Source organism: Drosophila ananassae, chromosome 2R (genome assembly GCF_017639315.1).
Source record: "Drosophila ananassae strain 14024-0371.13 chromosome 2R, ASM1763931v2, whole genome shotgun sequence".
In the NCBI taxonomy this organism is placed as follows: domain Eukaryota; kingdom Metazoa; phylum Arthropoda; class Insecta; order Diptera; family Drosophilidae; genus Drosophila; species Drosophila ananassae.
In genome coordinates, this window is record NC_057928.1 from 24,118,570 (window position 1) to 24,145,949 (window position 27,380).

At 46.7% G+C, this 27,380-nt stretch overlaps 3 protein-coding genes across 3 annotated transcripts in view; all 3 read right to left on the reverse strand.

Annotated features, from left to right (window-relative positions):
• Positions 1-267: 267 nt before the first annotated feature.
• Positions 268-2,786, reverse strand: LOC6507722. The gene is made up of 3 exons (XM_001956179.4): positions 2,607-2,786; positions 767-850; positions 268-707 (listed from the first exon to the last, which is right to left on the reverse strand). The coding sequence occupies exons 1-3, from the start codon at positions 2,650-2,652 to the stop codon at positions 463-465; spliced, it is 375 nt and encodes a 124-aa protein (XP_001956215.1). The 5' UTR covers positions 2,653-2,786; the 3' UTR covers positions 268-462.
• Positions 2,787-3,027: 241 nt separating this feature from the next.
• Positions 3,028-4,744, reverse strand: LOC6507721. The gene is made up of 2 exons (XM_032453652.2): positions 4,606-4,744; positions 3,028-4,533 (listed from the first exon to the last, which is right to left on the reverse strand). Exons 1-2 carry the CDS (start codon positions 4,606-4,608, stop codon positions 3,226-3,228), a joined length of 1,311 nt encoding a protein of 436 aa, XP_032309543.1. The 5' UTR covers positions 4,609-4,744; the 3' UTR covers positions 3,028-3,225.
• A 1,097-nt stretch (positions 4,745-5,841) lies between these two features.
• Positions 5,842-27,380, reverse strand: part of LOC6507719 (dynein axonemal heavy chain 3) — a 34,018-nt gene continuing 12,479 nt past the window's right edge. The window contains 31 exon segments of the mRNA XM_044715096.1: positions 5,842-6,590; positions 6,890-7,100; positions 7,711-8,120; positions 8,184-8,343; positions 8,397-8,576; positions 8,827-9,309; positions 9,533-9,705; positions 9,785-9,959; positions 10,023-10,585; positions 11,094-11,261; positions 11,843-12,015; positions 12,079-12,213; positions 12,269-12,479; positions 12,797-12,944; positions 13,022-13,333; positions 13,397-14,472; positions 14,707-14,832; positions 16,110-16,341; positions 16,534-16,848; positions 16,928-17,133; positions 17,648-17,830; positions 17,930-18,073; positions 18,131-19,333; positions 19,551-19,721; positions 20,048-20,235; positions 21,397-21,599; positions 22,490-22,683; positions 25,468-25,636; positions 26,817-26,931; positions 27,008-27,106; positions 27,216-27,363. Coding sequence (XP_044571031.1) covers positions 6,267-6,590; positions 6,890-7,100; positions 7,711-8,120; positions 8,184-8,343; positions 8,397-8,576; positions 8,827-9,309; positions 9,533-9,705; positions 9,785-9,959; positions 10,023-10,585; positions 11,094-11,261; positions 11,843-12,015; positions 12,079-12,213; positions 12,269-12,479; positions 12,797-12,944; positions 13,022-13,333; positions 13,397-14,472; positions 14,707-14,832; positions 16,110-16,341; positions 16,534-16,848; positions 16,928-17,133; positions 17,648-17,830; positions 17,930-18,073; positions 18,131-19,333; positions 19,551-19,721; positions 20,048-20,235; positions 21,397-21,599; positions 22,490-22,683; positions 25,468-25,636; positions 26,817-26,931; positions 27,008-27,106; positions 27,216-27,363 — 8,598 coding nt within the window. The 3' untranslated portion in view covers positions 5,842-6,266.

Here is a 27,380-nt window from a genome sequence, read left to right on the forward strand (position 1 = left end):
AAAAATAGGCAAATATTTTAGGGGATACATTAGTGATCTTTTCATTTCCGCCGCTATGTAGGCCCCACCAAGTGATGGCAACCCAAAACCAGTTTGAAACAATTCAAATTCAATAGCGTGCGTGAGGTGCAGACAATCGTCGGGCGAACTTGATCGAAAAGGGGCGGATAGCCGGTGCAATAAAATGCTAAAATCCAACCAAATGATCGCTTGACAAACGATTAGCCATGTGAATGTGAACTCGTTTCAATAAGTCCCGCGCGTTAATTCGGCGCCACATTGGCAGCAAATGTTTTTATTCGAAAATGAAGGCAAACAAAGGGCACAGAACTTACAACCGCTGTGCATTAATTAAATGGCTATAAATGACTATGCTTATGGTGGCATTTGAACTGGATTATTGGATTGAATCGAACTATTAGCTATGGATGACACTTCCGGATGGCGTATGTCCGATGGCGATTAGGCGATTGCAGTGGCGTGCGTGGGCGTGGGTGTCACTTGCGCGGGCTGGGGAGTCACGGTCTCCGGGTCATGGGTCTGCGCCGGAGTGTAGGTGGTGGGGGCGGGCGTGTACGAAGCTGCCTTGTCGTCGGGCTCCGTATCCAGGATCACCTTCTTCAGGATAAAGTAGAGGGCACCGCCAATCAGGAGCTCCGCCAAGGCAATACACACTATCAGAGCCCACCCGGGAATGGCAAGGCCGGCTGCAAAAATCGAGGATTACTACCTTTCGAGAAGATATCAAGTATACGCCATGACTTACTGAAGTATCTGCGGGTGAGGGTGCGACGACCGCGGTTCACACGTCGCGTGGCCTCCGTTTCCGGCATGCAACAAGCCAGCAGCACTGAAATTTATTTTTTATAATTAATTAAATTCAAACCATTATTGTTTATTCCTAAAAACAAGAAAACTATTTCATTAATGATCATCCTATAAGTTCTTATACTATAAGTTCCAGCTATTAATTCAAAAATTGATTGATAGACTTTGTTTTTTCTGTGTGAGTACCGAACAGGGGCCACTCGACCATGTTGGTAGTAAAACAATTTGTCCGAGACGCAGAACATATATTTGAAGAACGCGCCGCGTGTGGTCGAAGATGGCCAGCTGCGATGGTGACTCCAACTCTGATTTCGAGCTGGATTCCTAGTGCGGCAATGGCTTTGAAGCATCCATCAAGCGAGGCAATAAAGCGAGCCAAACCGCTCGGAACGGAACTCATTGAAACAACGTGGAACCCAGGCCATTCATCATATAGATCTCTTCAACATGCTGGGGCCGAAGCGCGAAGACTTGTTAAGATATTAACAATTAATTATTGAGAAAATGTTTAATAACAGAACCAGCAGAGCAGCGAAAAAACTGCTGATTCCGATTGAGCCAAAATCGCGCGCGCGCGCCAACCTGATGATAAATTTCAGTTGGCCAGAAGAATTGGTTTTTTTTTATTTTTGAGGGGAAGGAGGGCAGAACACAGGGCTTTGTTGTCTTTTGGTATATTCTTAGCCATTGTTTGATTGCGGATGTCAGACTCAATTTCACGTAAAATGATCAAAATGTATTTTTAATTAATATTTTTCGAGTTTAGTTGCTTGTTTTGGTTCGGCTCATTCGGCATATTTTGCGCATAAAATATTAAACATGAGGTTAGCTAATATGGAAATCGGTTTTCTGTTCAGTGCACTCTATCGATTTGTTTGAATGGCTTTGATTAGCCCACCCCCTCTGGAGTCGGTCAGACTCATGGAATTGGGGCTGTGACAAAAACCGTAGGCCAAATGGATGTGGCTAAGAGCGCGACCGAATTTCGTCGGCTGGCCACTAACCAAAATTAATTGTTTCTATTATATATAAATAAAGTGTGATTTTTTTCGGGCTATTTCATAATTTATTTGGGAAATGATTACCGAGCTTTGACCACTTCCGGCTGTAGTGAATTGCGCTATCGGCCTTATCAAATTTTAATGAATTCAATGAAAATGTTTTCGCATTTATTAACTGCCAAATAAATCATCAATTTAATTGAGGACAGCAGGAATGCTGTCGTTCAAACAATTCTTTGTTTGAACCTTTTGTCAGTCGTCGAAATAACTCTTTGCAAGAAATTGCAGAAATTCATTCACAATTCGATTGGAATTTCTTTGATTTTCCCCTTGAGCTCACTGAATCATCGCGCCCAAGAAAAACACGCCCAAAAAGCCCGATGTGATGGAGCAACATGAGTAAACAGGGCTTATCTCAACCGTTTCCCTGATAAGCGCCAACACATTTGTAGAGTTGGCTTGGGCAAGAGAAATGTCTCCACGGATTGTGTGACGCACACTTGGCCCAGTTACTCATCGTTAAAGTCTCCAATTGCCGAAGTTAGCTCATTAAAATCCCCCACCTGCACTCCTGTTGGGAGCAAGACTATCTTTTGGATGCACTAGCCGGAAAACTGACACGGAGTACCGCCATTATGATGCAGCAGCACTGCTTTTTGATGGCCATTTCAGCACAGACACAAACACACACTCCCACAGAGAGGCAAGTACTCGCGAAAAGTATCTCAAAGATACGAAAAACTCAAAAACTTAGCAGAATCATATGCAGAACTTTACCCAGGCAAATCACCAAGTAGGTGGAGCACTTCTTAGCCAACTTCATTTCCGTCTCTCGCTCGTTCGCTCAGTTCGTTCGCTTAAAAAACGTCTACTCGCTTTTAGCTGTTAGCTGTTGGCCAAGTTTGTTACGCGCACGTCGTCAACTCCAGAGTGGAACTAAAAACCAGTGTGTGATTGCATTCAGCGGCAGGTGCTAGTATCTTATCGAAACTTATCTGACAGATAGATAAGATAAGATGTATTATACGCTCTCTGCCTTTGTTTTTTCTGAGGTCAGCAATACACATAGGAAAATGTTGTATGTTTTCGAGATAGAACCCTAGAAAATATTTGATCAATCAATGACTATTATCTTTATCAATTCAAAATGGATCTTCCAATAAACCTCTTAATGTTATACAAATAAAACTTTGGTAGATTTGTTTTAAAATTTTTATTATTGTTAATTCGTGTTTGTACTGGGATTTGTCATTACGGATTCAAATTGACTAATACGCTCGACTTATGGTTAGTGTCTTCATGAGACTTTCGGATACAGGACTTCTTCTGGGAACATCCTCGACAATCTCAATCGATAGTGCAGTGGGTGGGTAGGAGGTGGTGGCCAATCGGCTTCTTAGTGACGGCGGAGCTTCAGGCGACGGACGGTCTTGTAACGGTATCCATCGGCGGCCAGGACGGTGGGCTCGGCGGGCACATCGATGACGGCGGAAGCGGCGGCCTCCTCAACAGGGGGCAGGTACTCAGCAGAGGGCAGCTCGTTGACATCACGGCGGCGACGGATCACACGGCGGACGGTCTTGTAACGGTAGCCATCATCAGCCAGGGGAGTCTCGACGGCAATAGCCTCGGATGCCTCCTCAACGGGGGGCAGATACTCAGCAGACAGCTCGTTGACATCACGGCGGCGACGGATCACTCGGCGGACGGTCTTGTAACGGTATCCATCATCAGCCAGGGGAGTCTCGACGGCAACCTCCTCGGAAGCAGCCTCCACAGGGGGCAGGTATTCGGCAGAAGGCAGCTCGTTGACGTCACGACGACGACGGATCACACGGCGGACGGTCTTGTAGCGGTAACCATCATCAGCCAGGACAGCGGACTCCTCGGTGGCGGCGGGGGCAACAGCGACCTCCTCAACTGGGGGCAGGTACTCTCCGGAGGGCAGCTCGTTGACGTCACGACGACGACGGATCACACGGCGGACGGTCTTGTAACGGTAGCCATCATCAGCCAGGGGGGTCTCGACGGCAATCTCCTCAGAAGCAGCCTCCACAGGGGGCAGGTATTCGGCAGAAGGCAGCTCGTTGACGTCACGACGACGACGGATCACACGGCGGACAGTCTTGTAGCGGTAACCATCATCAGCCAGGACAGCGGACTCCTCAGTGGCGGCGGGGGCAACAGCGACCTCCTCAACTGGGGGCAGGTACTCTCCGGAGGGCAGCTCGTTCACGTCACGACGACGACGGATCACACGGCGGACGGTCTTGTAACGGTAGCCATCATCAGCCAGGGGGGTCTCGACGGCAATCTCCTCAGAAGCAGCCTCAACAGGGGGCAGGTACTCGCCAGAGGGCAGCTCGTTGACGTCACGACGACGACGGATCACACGGCGGACGGTCTTGTAACGGTAGCCATCATCAGCCAGGGGGGTCTCGACAGCAATCTCCTCAGAAGCAGCCTCAACAGGGGGCAGGTACTCGCCAGAGGGCAGCTCGTTCACATCGCGGCGGTGGCGGAGCTTGAGGCGGCGCACGGTCTTGTAGCGGTATCCATCATCGGCAAGGGCGCCCTGGTCGGCGGAAAGCTCCACCACCTCGGAGGCAGCCTCCAGGTTGTTGTCCACGGGTGGCAGGTAATCCGTGGCAATAGAAGCCGCCGAAGCAGCTGCGATCACAGCAAAGGCAATGACGAAGAATTTCTGTAAGAGGAAAGGATTTCAGATTACTCCGATGATGGTCACAGGACTCGTTGTGGATCAGAGAGAACTAACCATTTTCCCAGAAGATCCAAGACGATGTCTATTAGATTAATCCAAAGTTGATTCTGTTTCGAAACCAGACCCAACGACACTATTTATACACAAAATGCGCGAAAAGTTCTCGGCTGGTTGATGTCCATTCCATTCACTTTGGTTTCGAGATGAGATGAGCTACGATGATCGCCGGGGAAACCGGTTCGCGGACCACAAACTACCGCATCGATCGATGGTCCGTCGGATCGATGGCTTCTTCTTGTCCGGGGGCCGAAAATGGTGATGCGGATTGTCTAGTTGCTATTGTCAAAAAGTGTCTCAAGCACCAATTGAACTCTAGCTGGCTGGCTGAGGAGACGACCATAAAAAATGATTAGCGCGGCCAGCTGCCAGCAAACAAAACGAAAGTAAACAATGCCAGTGAATCCACTCATTCGTAGGCAGATGGAACAAAAGCTCGGCGGTATATTTGCATCGATTTATGTCTGCCATTTAGAGATACATTTGTGTCATTCCATGGTAATTGCAAGCGGAAGTCGCCGCTTTTCATTCAATTCGATCTTCTATATGATTTTTGGAGGCTCTCCATCTTCAGTATTCGGTGTTCGACGCTCGATCTCGGATCGCCAATCTCCGGGGCTTAAGGTTAACTTCGATCCACTCGAAGATCGGATTGACGCTCGTTGATGGACAAGAGTCTAAGGTTGAGCCATCGAGTGTTACTATTTTCGTACATGGTTTTCGCTGGCCACGCTCCATTAGGCTTCTATAAATAGACTCATGATTTAAGACCCCGCCACATTCGTTATTCAATTTATAATTTTAATTTTGATTCAATTTGGATGCTCCAATTGAGCCACAAGCACGCAATAAATCTTGCGGATAAGCCAAAACGGCTTAACAGTCGCCCACTCTCATGGATTCCATCCATTCTAGATGATGAAGCACCTCTCGACGATGGCAATGGCAATGGAACTTCGAGTGGACTGTCTGTCCAAAGTTTTGATATGGAGATTGGATTTAAGAATAGAACGGCATGGGCTTTTTATAAATTAAGTGATTGATTCGAGTGTGTGAGTGTGTTTTAAAGCGGGATTCGGACATTACATCCTGTTGGGTTGTAATTCAGATTTAAAATCCCCTCCCGAGCGCCGAAATCTTTCTTTCATTAACCGTATTTCCTGGTCAGATCTCCCTGCAAGAGACAAAAAAAAAGTATACGAGCTCAATTTTAAATATGTTCACACAGAGGTGGGCGCTTTATTCATTCGTTTATTCATTTGTAAATGGCGCACATAAAAAATATATATGTCCTCTCCCGCCGTATAGTATTCTGCATATTTAATTTATATCTGGCAATCAGCATCATCATCATCAGAAAAATGCCACTGCGCATTGGCCCCTCCTGGTCCCAAAAAAATTCCGCGGCCCAGATCTGCATAAGTTTGCAGGTGAATGCGGAAAACAGGAGCCAACAGAATAAATAGGACCGCTCGCAGCTCGCTTTTTGGGCTTCCCGGGCAGCAGTGGTGGCACGAATCAAACGAAATAAAATCAAAATACGTAGCAGTTGCATACAGAGTCGGGACAACATGGGACGGCTCTTTGTGTCGGGCCAGAAGGCCCAAACACAAGTACGGAGCTGCCGCCGCCCAGTAGGCAGTCATTCCCAATCCCCATCAGTCGTCCAGTTGGCAAAGGCAGGCCGTGCCCCGGTTAATCCAGTGCATTTGTGTCCGGGAGCACCGCAGCTGCAGGTACATCACAAAATTGGTCGAGTGTCCTGTGGTGGACAGGACACCACGTCGCTCGCTTGTTTTGTAAACGGGACAATCGTAGTAAGTCTCAACCTCGGCGCCGCCAGTTCCACGTGGCAGATCCTCCAGGTTTTTCAAAACTGGCCGCAGGTAGATGACGGGCAGAGTATCGAACAGGATCTTTGAGAAGGACTCGTCGACCTCTTTGGTCTTTCGATTCCAGCGAGCTCCTTCTATGAAAATGCCCTATAAAGGGGTATCCAAAGAATAACAATATTAGAATCTAAATCAAAATATAAAAAAATGTAACAAAAAAATTAAATGTAATAAAAGTTGTATTTTGTGTGCCTTATCACCAACTAGTGCAAAAATAAAAAACCGAGCTAATAATAGAAAATCTTAGCAACTCTTACTTCAATAAATTTTGTCTCATCGTTGACCTCTTTTTGTTCCTGTGTAGCATGTGTTGAAATAAATTTAGAAACTCGTTTCAATTCCGTTCCATTCGCTTTGAGTCAGAATAATAAATCGGCTAATAAACTCACCCGGATATAGGCACCCACTTCGGGAACCTGGGGAACCTGCGCCTCGAACTTGGTCACGGCAAACTCGATCAAGATCATGTCAATCTGGAAGCGGTTCTTTCTGGAATAGTTCTGCAGCACACCCGTTATGAAGGACTGGGTAAAGTAGAATCCAGAAATCCAATAAACCATCGGCTCGCCCTTGTCTATCCATTCCTGGAAGAAGGCCAACCTGCGGGATGGGAAAAGGAGCGGGCATGGCCAATGAATTATCTTATTTTTCAATTTATTAATAAATATTAAACATGCGACAACAATGGGAATGGGCAAATGGAAACTGGACTGGGAATTGAAACGGGAGAGTGAACACAAAGCGTTTGGACATAAGCAGAGCAGGAGCCGAAGCGGGAGCCGGAGTCGGAGCAATAGCAGGAGTACACAAACAGCAACGTCCTTTGATGTCAAAAGCAAATAAGATTTTTGCCATGAATGGCAGTGGCAGTAGCAGCAACCGCAGGAGGAAGAGCATCGGATGTGTGTGCCGTATACATTTATTATATTTGCACAATTGAGGCAAGGAAGGAAAAAAGGACCAAAAGGACTCAACCCAGGACGGAGCGCACGCGGCGCATTACAGCCAACTCAAGTCAGCTCAATACAATGGCATTGATGGTAGTCCGAATGTCTAGAAATATATACTAAGCACTCGAAAAAATAAGCTCAATTTTGCAGCAAAATAGTAGATGTACGATATTGCAGAAAAAAGAAAGAAATGAAATCTATTACTATTCATTTTTCCCAGTGCACCTTACACGACTGCAGTCAGAGATGAAGAAACTTACCGGGCCAAAAGGTCGTTCACGTAGCTGCCCAATGGCTTTAACGATGGATAGCTCTTCTTCAGCCAGTCCGCCGGCAACTTGCCAATGACCATCGAGGCATGGGTGCGTTCCAGCTCTGGTATCATGGCAATCTGACCCACCACCGCCTTTCCCACGTTTACCAGACTCTTGCGGATATAGGAAATCAGACGGTTGAAGCGGATCAACTCCTGCCGCAGCACCGTGTTCATCGAATTGGTGTAGATCACTGGATACGACTTGGAAACCAAATCAATGTCGAATTCCTCGGGCATCTGGGACAGGACCTGTTTGCAAATGGCAATGGCAGGGTCCTCCTTGGCCCCGCCCGCTGAGCTTGCCTTCACCGATGCCATCAGATCCGTTTGGGTGAGAAGAACGCCACTAATAAGCTAACAGGAAATATCAAATTGTATTGTTATAAAAATATATAATTAAAATATTTTCAAACCCACCGCATTGGTCTCCTTGACATTGCGGTTGATGTCCGCGTTTTCGTGAAGACCGTATACCTCCGGCTGTGGACTCAGTGGGAAACTGCTCACATACTCTATGGAATTCAGGCGTGTGGGACTCAACGGAACTCGGTAGTTACCGGACTGGGAGAGGGCATAGCTGGAATGACAATTATTTTAGTAATGTTTGGTAAAAAACGAATTAGTCCGCACTTGTCCTCCTCGATGGTATTTTGATTGTATATCATATTTAGCAAGGACAGAATTAATCTGCGATCCTTGTCGTCAGTGACACGACCTCCGTAATTGCACTCTCCGGTCAGATAAACGTGTCCCCGGAAGGGTATACTTTGGCTTTGGGTGATGAACATTTTCAGCTGTAAAAGAGAAATCCTAAGGAAAAGATACTGTGTTTAGAACTCTTTGAAGCTGTATTCAAATGTTATAATACCTATAAAATACGGACATAAAAATCAATTTATGGTTTTTAAGGTTTAAAAAGCAAAACTTGTTAGAATTTTACAACTCTTTTATGGAGCTCTCCCAAGTCTTTAAAGATAAGCCATTAAAAATACATAAATTACTTGACTAAATTAAGAGATTGCGGTTGCAATAGGATTGTAAAACTAAATATTTTTCTTACTTCAAGTCGGACTCGTTGAATTCGTAGGGGATATTCCATCCGAGAGGACCAAACTCTCGCCGCTCCTGGACAACTGCGTGGAAGAACACCAAGGCAAAGACACCCCGCAGCCAGCATTTATTGGCCTGATCCGAAAACAGGAAGGCGTTGGTGAAGAACTTATCCCGCATCAGCGGATCTGAGGTGAAGGACCGGTGCATATTGGCGCGCAGTCCTTTGGGCGGCTCGTTGGTCATCTTTACGGAATTCTGCAGCACGGAAACGGGAAAGACGGAACTGGGGTACGAGGTGCACCACAATCGGTAGTCGTGGTGGGCTCCATCCGTTAAGGTAGTGTCGTTACAGATCCTTTCCAGGTCACCCATCCAGCTGAAGGCCACATGACAGTTCTGGAGCACCACCCACTGCCCGTGGCGGGCGGCCTCAATGATCATCTTCTCGGCTCGCGGACCCTGTCCTTGTCCCAGGGAAATGGTCTTCAATCTGTTCGGTGGCATAATGAGTTTAGCATAAATTTTCTTAAATTTTCTCCAAGGATGGGTGGAGCAGGGTGGCCTACAGGACTCACACATCGACAAGGCGCACATGTCGCGCTTAATCGAAAACATGCCGCTACCACCACCCCAAGAAGTAGCGACGGCATCCGTTCACCCACCACCACCGACACGGACACGGAAATATGAGCCACTCTCGTTAATTAACTTACTTGTCGTACATGTTGCGTTGTTTGGCGAACATGAAGAGACTGGCCATGGGATCTGATCCGGGCGAGAGCAGGAACACCAGAGGAATTTTCGGGGAGCTGTCGGCGAACGAGGCCGCCAAATCGAAGGGTGGCGGCTCCACAAACGACCGGTCCAGGTTGCGGGTAATAAAGGCCTGGCGGGGATAAACGAGGTTCATGTGGTTCATGGACGGGTATTAAATGCACACATAGACCGCCCAGAGCTGCACTTACCCGCACGGCAGGCACTAGTTTATCCGGTCGCAGGGCTTTGAGGACGATCAGGTAGAGCATTTCATTCACTGTATCCAGGGGTGCGGGAAGCGGTATCTGGTCGGGATTGATGTCATCGTAGTAGGTGTGCCAGGCATCGGTGTTGGATTCCATATTTTGAATTAGAGTTTTTAATCTAAAAGGCACAGACGATAATCAGAACTATAGGGAACATTCTTGTTGAGATCCCAAAACTTACCCCTCTAGATCCGAGGCGGCCCTGAAAGCCGCAGCCCAGGACTTGTCCGGCAGCCAGCCCGGAAACTTATTTGGCGGAATGTTCTTGAAACCAATGCCTCCGGTGAGGAAGAATAGCAGCGCTGGCTTCTCCACCCGACCCTGGGACACTAGAATGCCCAGGCACATGACCAGCGAAATGACCAACTTGTCCTTCTCGAACAGCGAGCGGCACACATTCGTGTAGATGGACTTGGTGAAGTAGTCATTGAGGTTCCCCAATCGCTCGGCTAGATTGTCCGACTTGGGCGCCTTAAGAATGGTGCCGACGAAGAGATTAAGGAACCAGGCCAAGGAGTACTGGTACATGGGATCCACGTTGGCCAGCTCGCTGATGCAGAAGAACAGGATGGCCGAGTGCTTGGCCACGGGAATGTACTGCTGTCGGGCAGCATCGATCTCTATCTCGGTGGCCACTGCAACTACTTGCTTCTCCTGTATGTCCTCTGAGAGGATTTTACTCGAAGACAGAATATTGATGGCATTCTCGTCCTCTAGCACATTGCCTTCCGAACTGGACAGAACCTAGAGAAATGTCCAGTTACAGGGAATTATAAATAAGATCTATAAACTGAACGTCAGGAGGTTCAGAACCCGAACTTTATATCAACTTGGAAATAAAGTTCATTTAAAATGGTCGTAATATTATAAAAAACAAAAAACAAAAGAAATATATATTTTTTTCCACATTACATGAGTGGAAACCCAAAAATTTATCCCGATTAGGATATATTTGCTACTCTTTCGATAGCCCACGGCTAAGTTGGCGATTTAAGCGCTCCGATTCTGGTTAATTGAATTGTCATTGGCCAGGCACAAAAGCATAAATTGCTAGCCCGGCTCTAATTGAATCTGCAGAGCTGGCCGAGCCAGCGGAGTGGAATGGAATCGAGTAGTTGTGGATGTGAGATGTGAATGTGGAGGCTGGCGAAGCTCTCAAAGAGTGCATGCGAAGGAATAAAAACATTTGTTACGCCAGGAGCAACAGAAGAGGCAGGATAAGTTGTGAAAGAGCCAGACAGAAGAGACTTACCTCCAATATCTTCGATTCGATGGTGTACAATGCATCTCGATTCCTAGCGGACTCAATAATCAATTGTTCCTTTTTCTCTTGCAAATCGGGACGCTCGTGAGCCACCACAATCGCCAGCAATTGTTCGCGTAATCCCTGCTCCGTTATCATGAAATTTAATACTGTTACCTAAACAGAGAATACGGAGGAGGCAGAATCAGTAGGACAGGATCAGTAGGATAGAGTGGGGGTGGAGTGTGGTGTGCCGGAGTGCTGGAGTGCTGCACGTCGAATGGAAGGAAAACTCAAAATAAACACACAATGTGCCACATAAAAAAAGTTAAGAAAAGTGGGGGGCCGTGGGTGGGTGGCTAAAATAGAGATGGTTAAAGGAAAACTGCTGACAACAGTTGCAGCATAAAAAGCGAAGGCAAACGGCAGCAAAAGCGAATGCTGGAAAAATTTTATAAACACGCCGAGCTAGAGTAGGAGCAGCAGCAGGAGCGGCAGCAGGACCAGTGCCAGAAGTAGGAGCAGGAGGATAGATGTCCTAGCACGTACATCAGCGCACTACCACTGCCATTCCCAATCGTTGCCTCCATGTCATCGTCAATGCCAACGAAAATTTGCATATTCCCAGCGCTTGCTGCGCTGCATCGCATGCTCCAAATATCAATTTAAGTTGGTCGTTTTATTACACAACTAACGTCATCATTGCCACAGACTGGTTCTCTGTCTGAGGCACCATTATACCGCACTCCACCACTTACCATAACCATCACTTCCGGCGGATACCGCGGATTGCGGAGACAGGTCGTTATGTAAAGACGAAAATCGGGATTGTATTCTATCATTTGGTCGCCGCTTTTGATGAACAGCCCGCCCTTGTGTTTGATAATGTTCTTCTCCAGAATGGGCGTCAGATTCGAGTCGAGTTTTTCACCTGCCCCCAAAAATTGGTTAAGACTTGCGGGAAACAAAATGCGAACTTGTAATCCGAACTCACCCACATTCTCGATCAGCACAGGTAGGCCAAAGGATATGGCTAGCTCAAGGACCTGCATGTAGTTTGCATCGCTCTGCTTAATAACCTTTAGGTTGTTGTTCTTCTCCATGTTTTTGATCCATTTGTTGGCTTGCACTGTAATGGAGAAATAGGTATCATTGGCTCCGAACTGGGAGGTTCTCTACCAAACCTTGGGGATCGATGAGCAGTGAGTAGCGACTGGAGTTCGTCACTATGATGCCGTTCTCCACGGAGAAGTTGTCTGCTGGCAGTCCGGCAAGTGACCAGGCTCGGATGGTCATCGGATGGCCCAGAGTGGTGGCGAGCGAGAAGGTCTCACTGCAGGGAATGTGTAGCTTCAAGCACAAAGCATTCCAGTCGTCCAGTATGCTCACACGGTACTAAAAAAAAACATTAAAGGATTCGCAAATTAATCCAGACTTCTGCTAAATATTAACATGTCAGCGTTTGTGCCGGCTGAATATGAATTTAAACAGCCATAAAGGATGCAAGCAAAATGTCCTGTCAGCCATCTAAACGCGGAAAATTAAAAAGGACCACAACGAAAGGAGGAGCGAAAAAATCACGGAGTCGAGATGAAAATCAATGTCACGTGCTCATGCATATTAAAAGCCTTTATGGAACGGCTTCCGAACGTGGCCATTGCCATTAGCTGTCGGTGCTGGACATGTGAGAGCTGTCGTTGCTGGACACTCACCTCGGTGGTGAAGTAGCCCAGGTAAGCGGTGCAGCCACCGGCGAGCAGCACATCGCCCACAATATTGCTAATGGATTCGTGCAGGTTCTTAGCCGCCTCTGACCATCTTGTCTTCTCTCCGCCCAAACCTCCCAGCAGTTTTTCCGCCCTGGAAAATAAATATTTCAGATTTAAATGAAGGGTATTTATGGGCCCGGGATAAAGTGCCATCTTTGGAGTATCCACCTGTTAAGCTTTTTCTCGCAATTATCGATTTCGTCCTCCAGACGCTTCTTTTCTCGGGACTTTTCTGCGAAGAAGTCATTAAGCTTCTGCAACTTGTCGAGGATGACCTGCAACTCGGCCCGCTTGGCATTAAGCTTCTCCATTTGCTGGGACAGCTCTCCCTCGGCTTCGGCCAGGGCAGCCTTTTTGGGCATAACGATCCTGGCCACTTTGTCGTAGACGTCCATGGCCCGCACCCAACGACAGATGCCCTCACAGGCCATGGAGGCGGCCTTGATCTTCTCCGGCACAAAGTCACGATCTGCAATGTATCTAAAATGGGGATTAAATCATTTCATAATACAATAATTTTTGTATATAACTAGATGAGCTAACTTCTCGCGAATCTTTTTAATAATCGGTGGGGGAATGTTGTCCTTGTCGAATGTCTTGAGAGAGTCGAGGAACTTCATGTCGCTAAGCATGCGCATAGAGGGCCCCCAGTAGTCCTCCACCATGTGGCCACTAGGATCCGGCTTCCTGTCTGGTTTCATGCCTTTCAAAACGCAAACTGCTTCCATAGTCAGCTTGACACCGTAGGGCGGATTCTTCATGGACTTTACTATGAAGATGTCCGCTGGCTTCAAAGTGTTGAGTGCCTCCAAGGCAGCCTCCATGGCGGGAATGGCCTCGGCCAAATCCGTTTCGCAATCATCCTTAATGGCCTGAGCAGCTGCGGCGGCTTCATTAGCCGCCGCCTCGTCCGCTCCCACCACTTCCTTCTTCTTCTCTGCCTCCGCCGTCTCCCGTTCGATGTTCACCATAATGCGGTCCGTCTCCTCGGAAAGAACTTTCAGCATCGGCTGGAGGTCGTACAGATTTGTCTGCATCTCGCCCACCTGGCCAGCGGCAAAGTCCAGCTTTTCCAAACCAGTGGTGTAACGATCCCTCAAGCGAGTAATCTCGTCCAACTTCCGACTGTAGAAGGTACGAAACGCTTTTAACAACTCCAGGTACGCTGATGGAGTTACATAATTTCTACGATTCAACTCCATGTAGCACTTCTCGCTGGCGTCTACCACAGACTGGTGGAAGTACATGACACAGTCGACCAGATCCATCTCCAGTTGAGTCAATTCCCGATCCCCATCTATTGTTTCCCGCCGTTTCGTCTCCTCTTGTTCGTGATCCACAGATTCACGTACGGATGCCGGTTCCTCGTGCTCCTCGCCATGTGGCTTATTCAGTTTCATCGAGGTGACGAAGTAGGTACCCACACGAGACAGCGCCTCTTCCGGCCAGGGCATGTACCAGTCAATGGTGCAGCAGTTGATCAGAGAAGGATACACTCGAATGCGCTCCTTAAAGGAGTCGCCAATGGGCGAGAAGGCCAGAGCTATATGGAGTTGCTCCCGGATTCGATCGATGTAATAGGCATACACCTCACTTGGTAGGGTGTCTAGAACTTTTCCCTAAAGAGAGCCAAAAAAAAAGTTAATCAGAATATTCCATGAGCTAAAGTTTAGCTTTGTAAAATATAAAAACGATGCATCAAAATATTTTGAATAAAAATACTATTCCAAACAATCCAAGTCCAAAAAATAATGGACATGCCCAAGGCTTTTAAAACTTTTCCACCAACCATTCCATTCTAAATGCAATGTTTATTTTGCACACCGGCTCTGACCATTTCGATTGACACTCACCAATTGTTTGGCCACATTTGCCATATTCTCCATGATGGTCGCCTTGTCCTCCAGCTGATACAGATTGGGTAAATCACCGGTATTAAGTATGCCATTGATATCCTCCACATAGCCCTCATCGGTTGCCTGAAAGCCAAAGGGAGGGAAGTAACAACTGAGCAATGCAAATCAGACTGCAGTTTGAGTGAAGTGGCATTTGGAAGTTGGATTGAAAGTTTGGCCCCGTCCAGGCCAAATGCATTTTTATCCGGAAGAGTTGGAATTGGAGTCGGAGCAAAAGCCTTTTTCCGAGATCCTGGGACATGCATTTTGCATTCGCCTAAGTTGCCCTGTCCCAGGACTCGGCAATCGTGTTGCCTGCATGGGAGCTCTGAGTCCTGGCTGTTGGTCATTTTAGTGTAATTGTTAATTAATATCTGCATGGGGCTTTGTTAGCACAGACATCAGAAAGCACACAGTACGGCTTGGAGAGGGGGCTAAATAATTGATTGGGGGGCGAAAGGATCTGTACTCGACAGGAACCGAAAATATTCGAATGCATCAAGCAATTTTTGTGGAAAGGTGGGCTGCCGAAAATCGATTGATTATTGTTTTGCTCAGACAGTGTAGCTATTTCCATTCAGATTTGGCAAACAGAATTAAGGCAGTCTTAATCCAGCCAAATGGCTTCTGTAAGAGCCGGCTCTTGTACGAATCTCTGCTTTTGGTCACGCTTCACGGTCAAGTGGCTCCAAGCACACACACAAAAACTTGGGTGTGACGGAGGTGCCCGAGATGGTGGCCGGGCGGACAAAGGCGGATATATTATGCGAATACAACGACAATGTGTAAACACCTGCATATTGTTTGCCGTATGTATCGATCGGAATTGGGCCATGCTAATTTATCGACTGGCATTTAAGGTGGGCTTAGCCTCCACTCCACTCCTCGGCAAGCTCGGCAATTTTCTAAGGCCTACGCATGTGCTCTTGCTCTTGTTTTGCCATAATTTGAGCTGCTGCCTATGCAAATAGCCGAGCAATAATCAAGTTAGTTGAACAATTAACCTAATTATAAATGCAAATTTTGGCAAAACAATAAGTGCTGCTTCCGTATTGAAAATATTGTGGAGTCAAAACTCAAGTCTCGAGTCAGGCCAAATTTAATTGTCCCTGTCTCTGCTCGTGCGATAAACCCAACTATGTAAAATCCATTTTATTTCCAAGAGCATTCAAATTGATTTCAATTTAATTTATCAATTTACATACACTGATTAGAGGGCAGACGGCAAGTTTATGGGTTTGTTGGCTCAGTTTTGATGTCGATTCGATTTACAACCTTATTAAATTGCCATTCTGATGGATTAGCATAACAACCAAATGGCTTTTGGTTTCCTAATGAGAATGGATTTCCAGCTAACTCACCTGGGCGTCCGAAAACAAGAAGACGGTGTGATTCAAATTGAAGCTGGCCGCCATCAGAATCTTCTTCAGATCGTCGCGCCAATCCGCCAGAGTGTAGCTCTTGGACACCTGAACAGTCATCAGTCGGCAGTCAGCGATGTAGGCCGCCAGGCGGGCGGAGCTGCGACGTCCCGATCCGCCCATGCCCACCATCAGGATGTTGCCCCGTGGCATCTGCAGGACCCGAGAAACCCTGCAGTTTTTCACACAAATTAAATCTCAAGCCATACAAAAAACAATGCAAATAGTTAATGAATTTTTGGTTGGTATATAGTTACTATCGTTCTAGTTGCTATTCTGGAGAATAATTAAATTGCAAGTTTGTGTCTAGAACCCATACATAACTATGGTCGTGTTCTTCTATACTTAGCCAAGCTTAACACACCTGCTCACGTGTTCAATGGCAAACCGGAACATGACCAGGTCCATTGGAGAACTAGAGAATGAGTTGTACTCCCGCAGGTAGTACTTCATAAGCTTCTCCAGCTTTTCGTAGGTTTCGCCCTCGTCATAGTATTTGGGTTCGGCATCCGGCTCCATGTAGTTGCCGTAGAAGAGATTCCGCAGGTCGTTGTCCGTCAGCTTCTCACCGGGTTCGATTCTTTCGGCGAATGCCTGTTCCAAGGGGAAGCGCAGGTTGGTCTTGCAGGCATCGATTGCCATCACCAGGAGACGATCCCGATCCTTCTGGTCCACCAAGCTGCAAAAGATGCAAGGGTGGGAAAAGCCATGTAATTTAACTAGCCGAAGGGCATGAGGACACTCCTGCCGACACTCACCGGTCGTAAAAGACGCGATAGGTTTCATGGGCCCAGAGGCGACCCAGCTTCTCCGGGTCGGGCATCCGCTTGGGCGGCACCATCACGATGCCCTGGAAGACGCGCGTGATGTCGCGCAGGGAAAACGTGTAGTGCGACTTGGCCGGCGTGGGCAGGAAGGTGCGAATTGCCCCGCGGTACACACTGACCATGGCCTCCGATAAGCCCTGCGAATGGATATCACGAATATTCACGGACTGCACAATAAAAATGACCAAAAGGACAAACAGGAAGAGGAGTCGTGGAATGGATGTGGAAGCGGAAGATGCGGAGGATGATAGTCAGTCGAAGTTTTTGGGAAATGAAGCTATAAAATACACCATTTTAATTTTATTATGCGCCCGTCGCTTGGATGCCAGCCAAGCACATGGCAGACACATGGATGGACCATTGACTCCACTGACCAGACAATCATCCTCCAGAATATCCCCTCCCTTGTGGTTAAGACACTGATACTTTTTTTGCTTTGAACTGGTTTTAAAATATGTAATATAATTCAAAACTTTAAAACTAAAAGATAAACTCTAAAATTGGAAAAAACATTTGCGGCAAGGGAACAGGTGATATGAGATTAAAATTTATCCCTTGCAGTATAAAAAATTAAATTAAAAATTGAGCAAAAAAGAACCTTTTTCCTTTTCTGTGTATTGTTGTTTTGGAATATGAGCATGAGATACGTACGCGGGATAAGAGAGCCACCTTTTCGGGATAACCCTTGGAAAAGTGCCAATCACCAATCGATGTGAATATGCGAACGATGGTGGAGTCCTCAAAGGAATCAACGGCCACCACGAACATGTGGCGATAGAGACGCGGAAAAATGAAGTTGCTGCCGCCCAAAGTGCCCATGGCGCATATCAGAGACTGTGGAAAGGACCAGGATGACATGATAACTTCACAAGTAACTTATGGCCAGTTTACGAACGGAATAAGTTGTCAACTGGCCTCTCAGCCACCACCTACCATGTCCACCAGTTCGATTTTGGTGGTGTCTACCAGGTCCGACCAGTAGCCGTGGTCCAGCCAAGTGCGAAGTAGTTCCAAGGGTCCCTGTGAGCCATAGGTGTCCTTTGCAGGCATGGCCACGTCGTCGCAAAAGACTGTGCACTGCGAAAAATGGGGGGTAATTTTAAGGAAGCTGAAATACGCCAGCCTTTGACTTGCCTTCTTGCCCAGAGAGGGTCCAAAGACCCCTTTGCGTCGCCTGTCCAGCTTGCTCATGATCGTGTCCTGGACCATTTGCGCCGAAGTTCGAGCCGAGAAGTTGATGACATTAATAAGGTTGGCAAACTTGGGCAGGCCCAGCAGGTTGCTGGTGATAATGGCACTCTTTCCCGTACCCGTTGGCCCAACGACCAGCATGGCGTACGACTTCGATATACAAAAATCCTGCCAATATGAAATGTAGCCCGTCTCCTTGGTGGGCACGATCAGCTCACTGATCTGAGCCTGCTCTGGGAAGTTGGCCGGAGTGCCGCTGTCGTCACTCTTCTGCCATGTCCACCAGTTCTCTGCCTCGTCAAACCTATAGTCCAGGAACACCAATTTCTCCGGGAACATTTGGCCGCGATTCAGAGAGAAGTACTTCGGCTTGGGATAGGTCTCGTTCGATCCGTAGATCACCTTGCGCAGCAAAGCATCGAAGGTCTTTTGGCCCTCTCCCGTGAGGGCTGAGCAATAGGCCCAGGCATAGCAGAAGAGGAACATCTGCTGGAACCAGACCTGATTGAACTGCTTGTGCTTCTCCAGGAAGTGCAGGAAGAAGCGCGAGAAGATCTGGTATTGATAGAGGGGCGACAGCTCCAGCATTTGCTTGCACTGCGGTAGAAATTCCAGAGCCGCCGGAATCAGCCAGTTGACCAAGTCCTCGTACAAGTTCATGTAGATTTCGTTGAGGCCCACCTTATTGACCAGGACATTGATGAAACTCTTGTGGAATGCCCGCCAGCCCAGCTGCGACGGCTCCATGTAGATCATGCCGCAACGGGATACAGTGGCCGGAGAAGCCTGCTCCAAATCCGCCGGCTCAAACATCATGTTCATCAGCTTGGTCATCTGCATGATTTCTCCAGACATCAGGCAGAGTTTCTTGTTATCGTCCAGCACAGTGTTCAAGTTTTCAATCCACACAGCATCCACAGGGCCGTCGAACATCACCCAGGCGCGTTCTGTTTTAGGCCCTTGTACTTGTTCCCTGAAGGTTTTGGCCAAGACACCGTCGTACCACTCATGTGAGACGGGATCAAAGCGTCCATACAGTTGTCCCATGGTAATGGCCTTTGGGTTGATGATGCGGAAAACGACCGGGAACTCCTTCAAGGTGCACGATTCGTCAGTGGACACATTTCGCAGGGTTTGCGCAAGAACCTAAAAATATATACAAATTTAATGAAGTTGTATTTATAAAATTTTCCTTTTTCTATTAATTTTTTATAACCAGACCAAAAAATCCACCTTTAATACCGCATTTTACCCTTGCTGATAGAGTCGTTTGTTAAGCCATTAATTCCAAGCCATTTAATTGGCTGGCCGACAAAATTAATAAACGTGCAATGCATGGGACGCCTGAAACTGAGATACCCACCTGGTAGGCAGTGGTCTTGCCGCCCATGGCAGCTCCCACAATCATGAGGCCGTGCCGCACGAGCAACATCTCGTATATCTGCAGAATTTTCTCCAAATACCACGGCGTCGCCTGCAGATTCCGCTCCGCCAGGTTGATGTGAAGCCACTTGAGTATGTCGCCACGTTGCGGCTATCCATCGGGAAGGAGGAGGGTTGAGGAGGATGGCGTAAATAAAATATGAAAAATATGGCAAAAGGGGTTGGGTGAATAAAGTGGGAGTTAATAAATGGTATATATATGTTTTCGAGGTTTTCGAAGCCCAGAATCATGCCTTAAATGGCATAAATTAATGGAATATTCGTATTTTTACTCATCCTTAGACCTGAAAATATTTGATGTCTGAATAGCATTTTTGTGTATTAATCATCAGCTCATTATCGCATTAATTGTCGCCGGTTGCGGGTCATTACACCTGAAGAATGATAAATGATTTTGACAGATGACCTGTCCCTTACCATGGGCAGCTCCACGCCGGGGAATAGATCCATGTAGATGCCAATGAAGAGCGAAATATCCTGCTCCAGGAATTTTGGCAAATTGACATCGACGATGGCACGCAGGACAATCTCCGGCTCCGGCAGGTCAGTGTACAGTCGGCGCAGGGAGGCGGATGCCAGCAGGACGGACTTTACGGCGCGCATTCCTGGCAAATAAACGTACAGTAAGGATTCGTAAATACAGATTATAGAAAATAATATAAAAATAGGGCCTAAAATGGACCTACTATTGAACAGTACTATGACTAAACATGCTCTTGTTCAAATTAGAATTATTTTGAATTGGAACTCAGGAAGTCGAACTGTTTTTTGTTGGAGGGGTCTGCTGAAGTTTCAAAGTGCAGGTTAGAGGGCATTAGCTTGACAGTTATGCGGCACATAACTCAGTAGCTCCATTTCAGGTATTTGGCGATGCGGACGCTGATGGCGTCGCAGAGTCCTGCGAATCCTGCGAGTGCTGCCTCTATCACCTTGCCGCCCACACCGATTCCTGGCTTCATTATAGCGCCAGGAAAATGCTAAACTTTTGCAACGTTGCAAAAACATCTGGACAGGAGTGGCAAGGATGCGGGAGTGCGAGTGGGGCGGCAACTAAATGTACAAATAGTTTTTATTATTACTTGGCAGAGCGGCAAATACAGACACCGACACATGAGAAACAAACACACGTGCTTACAATGTGGCTCTGTGTGTGTCCATGTGCCATTTGTCTCTCACACACGCAACACAAAAGCGCAGCAAACTTGCAAGAAAGTTTTTCAATTTAAACTCAAAATAAGATACTGATCAAATGTACTTTGCACATAAACTTGCACACAGCTGCCTTCCCGCAATTGCAGCCAGCGGCTGGACAAAGATGCAACGCACACACATACATATAGTCTAAAAATCCGGACGGAGTGGCATACACAGGCATGCTGTAATGTCATATGACATGTTACGTCGTAAAAGGAGCAATATCTTTGCCTTGAAACAAGCAGAAAGAAGGAAAAGAAGTAAAAGATGGCGACAAGGACGAAGGAGGGACGGACAGGCACGCAGGAGGACATGAGACATCCGGAAAGTTGTTGCCCTTCTCCAATGGAAAGTCCCTGCTGAAAACCAGCTCCGCCGGAAACTTGGCTAGAAAAAAAGGAACAACATGTGTTGTTGACTACTTTTGCGCCTTATTAGCCAGGTGTAGGTCTAATGTCGGGATAACTCTACAAAATAGATAGTACCACATTGAAGAGAAACTTGTTGCTCATCACAATAATATATTTTTATCATTTAAGGATTTGGAATTTAAGACAAAAGGATACACCTACCGTAATCGTAATGCGACTGCGAGGACAACTGCTCGGAGCAGAGCTTATAGGCCTGGACGATCTTCTGGGAGAGGTTCCTGGCCATATCGAATCCGTTTGAGTACAGCGTTATCTCGCCGATCATGGCGTAATCCGGCACCATCATGGCCACTGTCCGGAACAGGACCTTCAGATTGTCCGGCAGCTCAGTTCGACCGGCATAACTGTGGAAATAAAAGCAAAATTTAAAGGGGACGGAAAGGCATAGAGTAGACGCAGGATTAGAGCCCGTTGGGCAATCAAATTCATCAAAGTGCAAGTGCTAATGGCATAAATACTAAACACAGGGCCATTTTCCTCCGGACAGCCCCCGATGCCCCTCTGAGTTCCATACCAGGGCCAATAACCAATATGAGTGACTGCTCTTAAGAACGTCTGGTTGCGTGACAAATTGGCAGACTGGCAGAAAAACCGGAGAGAAAAAAGCAGCACTGGCAGGCGGCACCGGCACAGGCACAGGCACAGGTCCTGGCCCGGCTAGCTGGCTGGATGTGTCTGCCTGCTGGCAATGGCAAAGCAATGGCAATGGCAACGCAAAAGCAAAAGCACACTGGCAAAAGCAAAGCGACGTCGAATCGAAATTAAGACCTTCGCTGAATGGCGCAATCAGTTACGGCCGGAGAGGAGTACGGCATAAAGAAAGAGACAGCCATAGCCGTAGCCGTAGCCCTAGCCGTAGCCGTAGCCGTAGCCGGGCTAATATGCATGTTTGTCGCAGCTGTTCCATATGCATGCCAAAGCAATAAATATCCCGTTGGGAAAATCTCCAATAACGCAATAACTACCAATATCGGAACGCACTGCGTCCACCTCTACACCTCTACCCGACTCCACCACGCCGTATCTTCTCTCCGGCCATCTCTTCGGCAGTGGTAGGCCGTTCTGGCTTACAAAGTAACTAAATGCATTTTCAAATGCCCCGGTTCCAGCCCCGGTTCGGACAGAAAATAAAAAAACAAAAAAGGAAGTGAGTGTCGAGTGCGGAAAAAAATGCGATGCGTGAAACCGCAGCTGCTGTTTCCAGGTTCGCAATTCGAATCTCCTCTCTACTCACCCGGGATTCATGGTTATGAATATGGTACAAGTCGGATCCAGTTTTAGCATTGTGTCCTCGAAAAAGAATTTCACAACCTTGCGTCCAATGGCCCGCTGGATGGTCAGGATCTGTTGCGCCACCACGGAGAGCACCTCCAGTTCGATACGGTTGAACTCGTCGAAGCAGGCCCAGGCGCCCGATTGAGCCAAGCCCTGAAAAGAAAAAAAGAGGTATGGGGTAGTCAAAACAGCACAGGATAGCACGAAACCAAACTGAACAGGACTGAAAAAATAGAGCACACAAATAGAAACAGAAATTCCTGGACAAGAGTGCCAGGGAATCAACCCATACTCGAGTACATTGAGAAAATATCTTACTAATTAAGGATAATCACAATCCCTATTGAGTTGTATCCACTTCTCCCTTGAAATCACATTTTTAGTTTGAAACCTAATGTTGTTTGTTAAAAAATAAAAAAAGGATATAAGCTTTTTTTCTCTGTAACACAGGCGATGAGGAAAGTGGTAAAAGCAAACAGCAGCATAAACATTATTTTCTCTTTCTCATGGTTCGGTTTCTGTTTTCAGTGTCCAGGGTTTTCAGAGGCCACGGCGGGGTCGATATGGGCAGGACGACCCTTTGATATGCTTCCTTTTGCATGTTGCAATAAATATGCTGTTTTATCCCAGCTGGAAGCCCCCAGTTACTCCACCTCCACCTCCAGCGCCAACCTATCCCACATCCCCCAGTACCCTCGGAGCACATCGCCAAAGCAGCCAACTGACCTGACTGCAAGTGCTATACGCTGTGTACATATAATGCTATATGCTGTGTACCATATGCTGTATCTATATCGGCGAGGGAGTGAGTGGGAGAGTGGCATATCCATAGCTGATATGTCCTGTGAGCCGCCCCCCGGCCATGTACCAGCTATTCCATTACTCGATAGTTTACTGAAGAAAAGGTTTGAGTTTCTCCTAATTAGGGAAGCCCTTTGTTTGAAACTATTCAGATGCACAAGAGGGCTGCCATCCAACGAAAGTTGCAAACTGAATTATTCAAGTTTTTATTTACATGAGCAATTATTTGGGAATCATGAAAGGGAAGAGTGGAAATCGAGAACTTATGTTCCCGAAATTGCAGTTGTTGAAGTGAAGTGAGGATGAATATTATTTGGAAATACACATTTTGCTTTAGTCTAAAGAACTAAAAAAGCCCATGTGAGGAGACTTTATAGCCCATTACCTTAAATTGAAAGACTGAACTCTGACCCTGGGCTAAAATAAGCACAGTCACCTATCGAATTTGGGCGCCCGGGGGCAGCTGTTGCTCTTGTATGTTCCAGTGTTGGCTGTTTGGCAAGTGGCTTCTGTTGATACTTCCGCAAGGATTCCCCCTTGCACCTTTCACAGTTGGTTTACATTCTGTTGCGCGTTCGCACGCTTTTTGCAGCCACTGTTGTGCCCCTGCACCAACGCGGTGTGGTCCTTGCAGTTTCACCTGGCCGACCATTGTACAATTAGCGCCTCTATGCAGCAGAGGAGGGGCTGGCAGGTGACGCCGCTGTTGTGTTAGGAACTTGTTTGGCGAGGCCAACAGAGCAAAAAAAAGGAGAGTGGCTATTGCCTTTGCACACTTTGAACTTTGTTTAGAGTGGTTTGCCAACCACCCACTTCTGGGGATTGCTGCTTTTGCTGCGATAACTTTTCCCTGCCATTCGGATGCGCCTTTTGTTCGCCTCGACATCCATTGTTGTGGCCATTTTATTTCCATTTAATTTATTTACGATTACTGCTCTCAAACAACGCTCCGGGCACTGAAATTGCCTTGGCATATTTCGCATATTTTGTCAATTGCAAATTATTTTATTGCAGCAACATTGTCTCCCAGCCCAACTACGTAGCATCAGAAACCTGCCCAGTGGGTGAACATCGGGGCCGGAGATTTACGACTTCCTAGAGATTATTAGAACAAATGCCAGTCCAGTTGGTGACAAAGCACAGAACGACTTTCTAAAACCAGACTCATCGGACCCAAATTAAGCGATAAAAAAAGAACAAACAACCGTCCAGCTCAAGTGGGTCCCCATCGCATAAATTCATTAATTTAAATTGAGAAGCGCGCGGGCAATTTATGGGCTCTCCTATCACCGACTATCGGCAAACTAAAGTAAAGATGCTCGGACGTCGAAGGGGCCTACGGGGTCTTGGAGGTACGGAGACGAGGCATTATTAATACAAATCCCATGCAAATTAACGAGAAGTTTAGTTGATCTCTGCCGGTCGCACGCTCACTCTTGTCGAATCGAATCGAACAGAATCGAGTATAAGTAGCCAGTCAGCCAGCCACCCCGCTCACCTCTCGATATTTATCCATTTTAGTGGCTTAGGAACTATTATGCAATTAGCCAGCCGGGGGCCGGTGTCGGGGTATTAAACGATTAGAGCCTATGGAAACATAAATTTTACTACACGATTTCAGCACCCACTTAAGATGTGCGTGTGCCTCTTGGGGTTCTTGAAGTTCTGAGGGAACGGTTAATGACCTGCAAATAAAAATTTGCATAAGCCCCAATGAAGTGGAGTAAAGTGGTCTGAAGTGGATCGCATAGGAGTAGAGTGGAGTGGAGTGGGGAACTGGACCATTACTTTCGCAAACTGCCTAATTAGTCAGCGGCGACTGGGTAAAATGCGATTATCCCGATTGCTGCATAAATTTCAATAAACATACGAGCCACACGGGGAATTGGAAGGGAAAATCGAATCGAAAGGCTCCAGTGTGTCTGACATCAAGCAAATTAACCATGCTTGTGTCGTGGTATTGAAAGTCACGATTGTTGCGTGTGCCGAAGCATCAAGACGAGTTCTTTGCGAGATTAATGGCTCTGTTTTGTGGGGCCCATCAATTAGAAAGCAGTCGAGTGGCAAATCGCAGACAGTACGACGCTCCGAAAAAACAGGGAATCTCTGTGTGTATCTCCGCGTCTATTGGCTCACCTTGAAGAACTTGCCCAGGGCCTTGTAGTCCAAGCCGTCGGAGCAATTGAAGACGACGCACTTCTTGGCCACTGCCTTGGCCAGATCCTTGCAGGTCTCCGTCTTGCCAGTTCCGGCAGGTCCCTCGGGAGCTCCTCCCAAGCATAGCTTCAAAGCGCCCATCAAAGTCCTGTGAAATTGAAAAAAAAAAGAAAGAAGTAGGTTTTACAAAAGAGTTGATGAATGGGAAGGTTGGGGGAATGCTTTTAATATCTATTTTGCATTTTTTCACATTTCTCACGGTAGCAGCTTAAAAAATTGTCATTTATGGGAATTTTTTCCACCCCCAAGCAGGAAGTATAATATTGTTTTTGGGGAATATGGACTGGAATATCTGGTTTGCCGACAGAAGTTGAGCTTAAAACTCTAATATTTCTAATCATTCTCATAACATATCTCAATCATAGATATGAAATAAGAAATGTGCGAGTAACATCCACCATTAATTCTGAAATGATTTGTTCTATTACGTTACCAACCTTTTGAAGGCATCTTTCTATTCGACTTGCTCAAATAGGAAAACCATACCATTTCGTACATTCCTTATTTTTTTCGCTTGTTTTGCAAGTTCATATTTTTATCATATTGGCAGTGTCCCCACTTTGGTTGCTTGTGCATATATTTTTTAGCTTTTTCCGGCATAACCGTACAAATATCTATATATACACTCGGTTTGCTTTTTCGTCCTTTTTTTAACTATCCATGCATGAGTGTTAGTGTGCTGTGTTTATGTATGGGCAAGTGTGTGTGTTTGTGTGTGCTTGTATGGCTGTGTGTGAAAAACTGTCCAACATTGATTTATTTGTTTAATATAAAAGTTTTATCGGAAACCCCATTAAAATGTCCTTTCTGCCGGCTTGCCAAACGACGCCTGCCAGCCAGCCTGCTACTGCTACCAGTTTGTGTGTGTCCTTCTTTTAGTCCTGAATCCAGGACTTTGTTGTCCTTTTTTGTTGTTGCATTGGTCGTTTCTTTTTGTTGTTGCTATTGTTTTTGTTGTTATTGTTATTGTTTGTCGTAGGCAGCTTAAACATCAAAAAGGTTTTCAGCTCTTTTTGCGTATTTTGTTTGAAAAATGAAAATAAATTTAAAATGCAGCGAAATAAAATAAATATTTTTCCAATAATCGTGGCTGGCTTCTCGTCTGACTTTTAGATGCAGCCTGGATACGTGTCGCAAAAAGGGTAGTCCAGGGGGTTTTTGCTACGGTTTGTCAATTAATATTTTTCGTATTCATATAGGGACACGGGATTTGAGTAAGATATAGAGTGTCCATACTATATAATATGGTAGATTGGTACGGTACCCACCGGTAGCAACGATCCGTGAGAGGAGTGACCACCAGACGGGGCAGATTGCCCAGGTACTCCATGCCATACTGGACATCTGTGACCACCATGCTAACGCACACCCATTCCTCGTTCTCTGCAAAGTACAATATTCGGGGATTTATGGGCATAGTTGTGGTATTATTCAGTATTCCCAAAACAGGGCCACTTACTGTCGTTAACTTTCCAGTAGTAGCGCAGCTGGGAGATCCAGTCAAAGTCCTGTATGTTTGATATCCTTATATCCGTCAGATACTTGACCACATCGCGATCTGTTAAAGGATAGCAAGAACATCAAAAATGTTTACAAAATTTAAGGAAATTCAAGGTTTTCTTCAACCAGGCAGTGAAATATTCACGTGTAGCACTGCCCCCACCTACCGTGTACATCCAACACAATCAACGCCTCCACGGCTATCCGCACTCCGGTCTGTAGATCCGTGCGCACCAATTGCACCAGGTCGGCAATCTGCAGATTGGACTTCTCCAAATAAGCCGGCAGCGTCTTCGTCTCGATGGCCTCCTCGACCTGCAGGGAAAACGGGA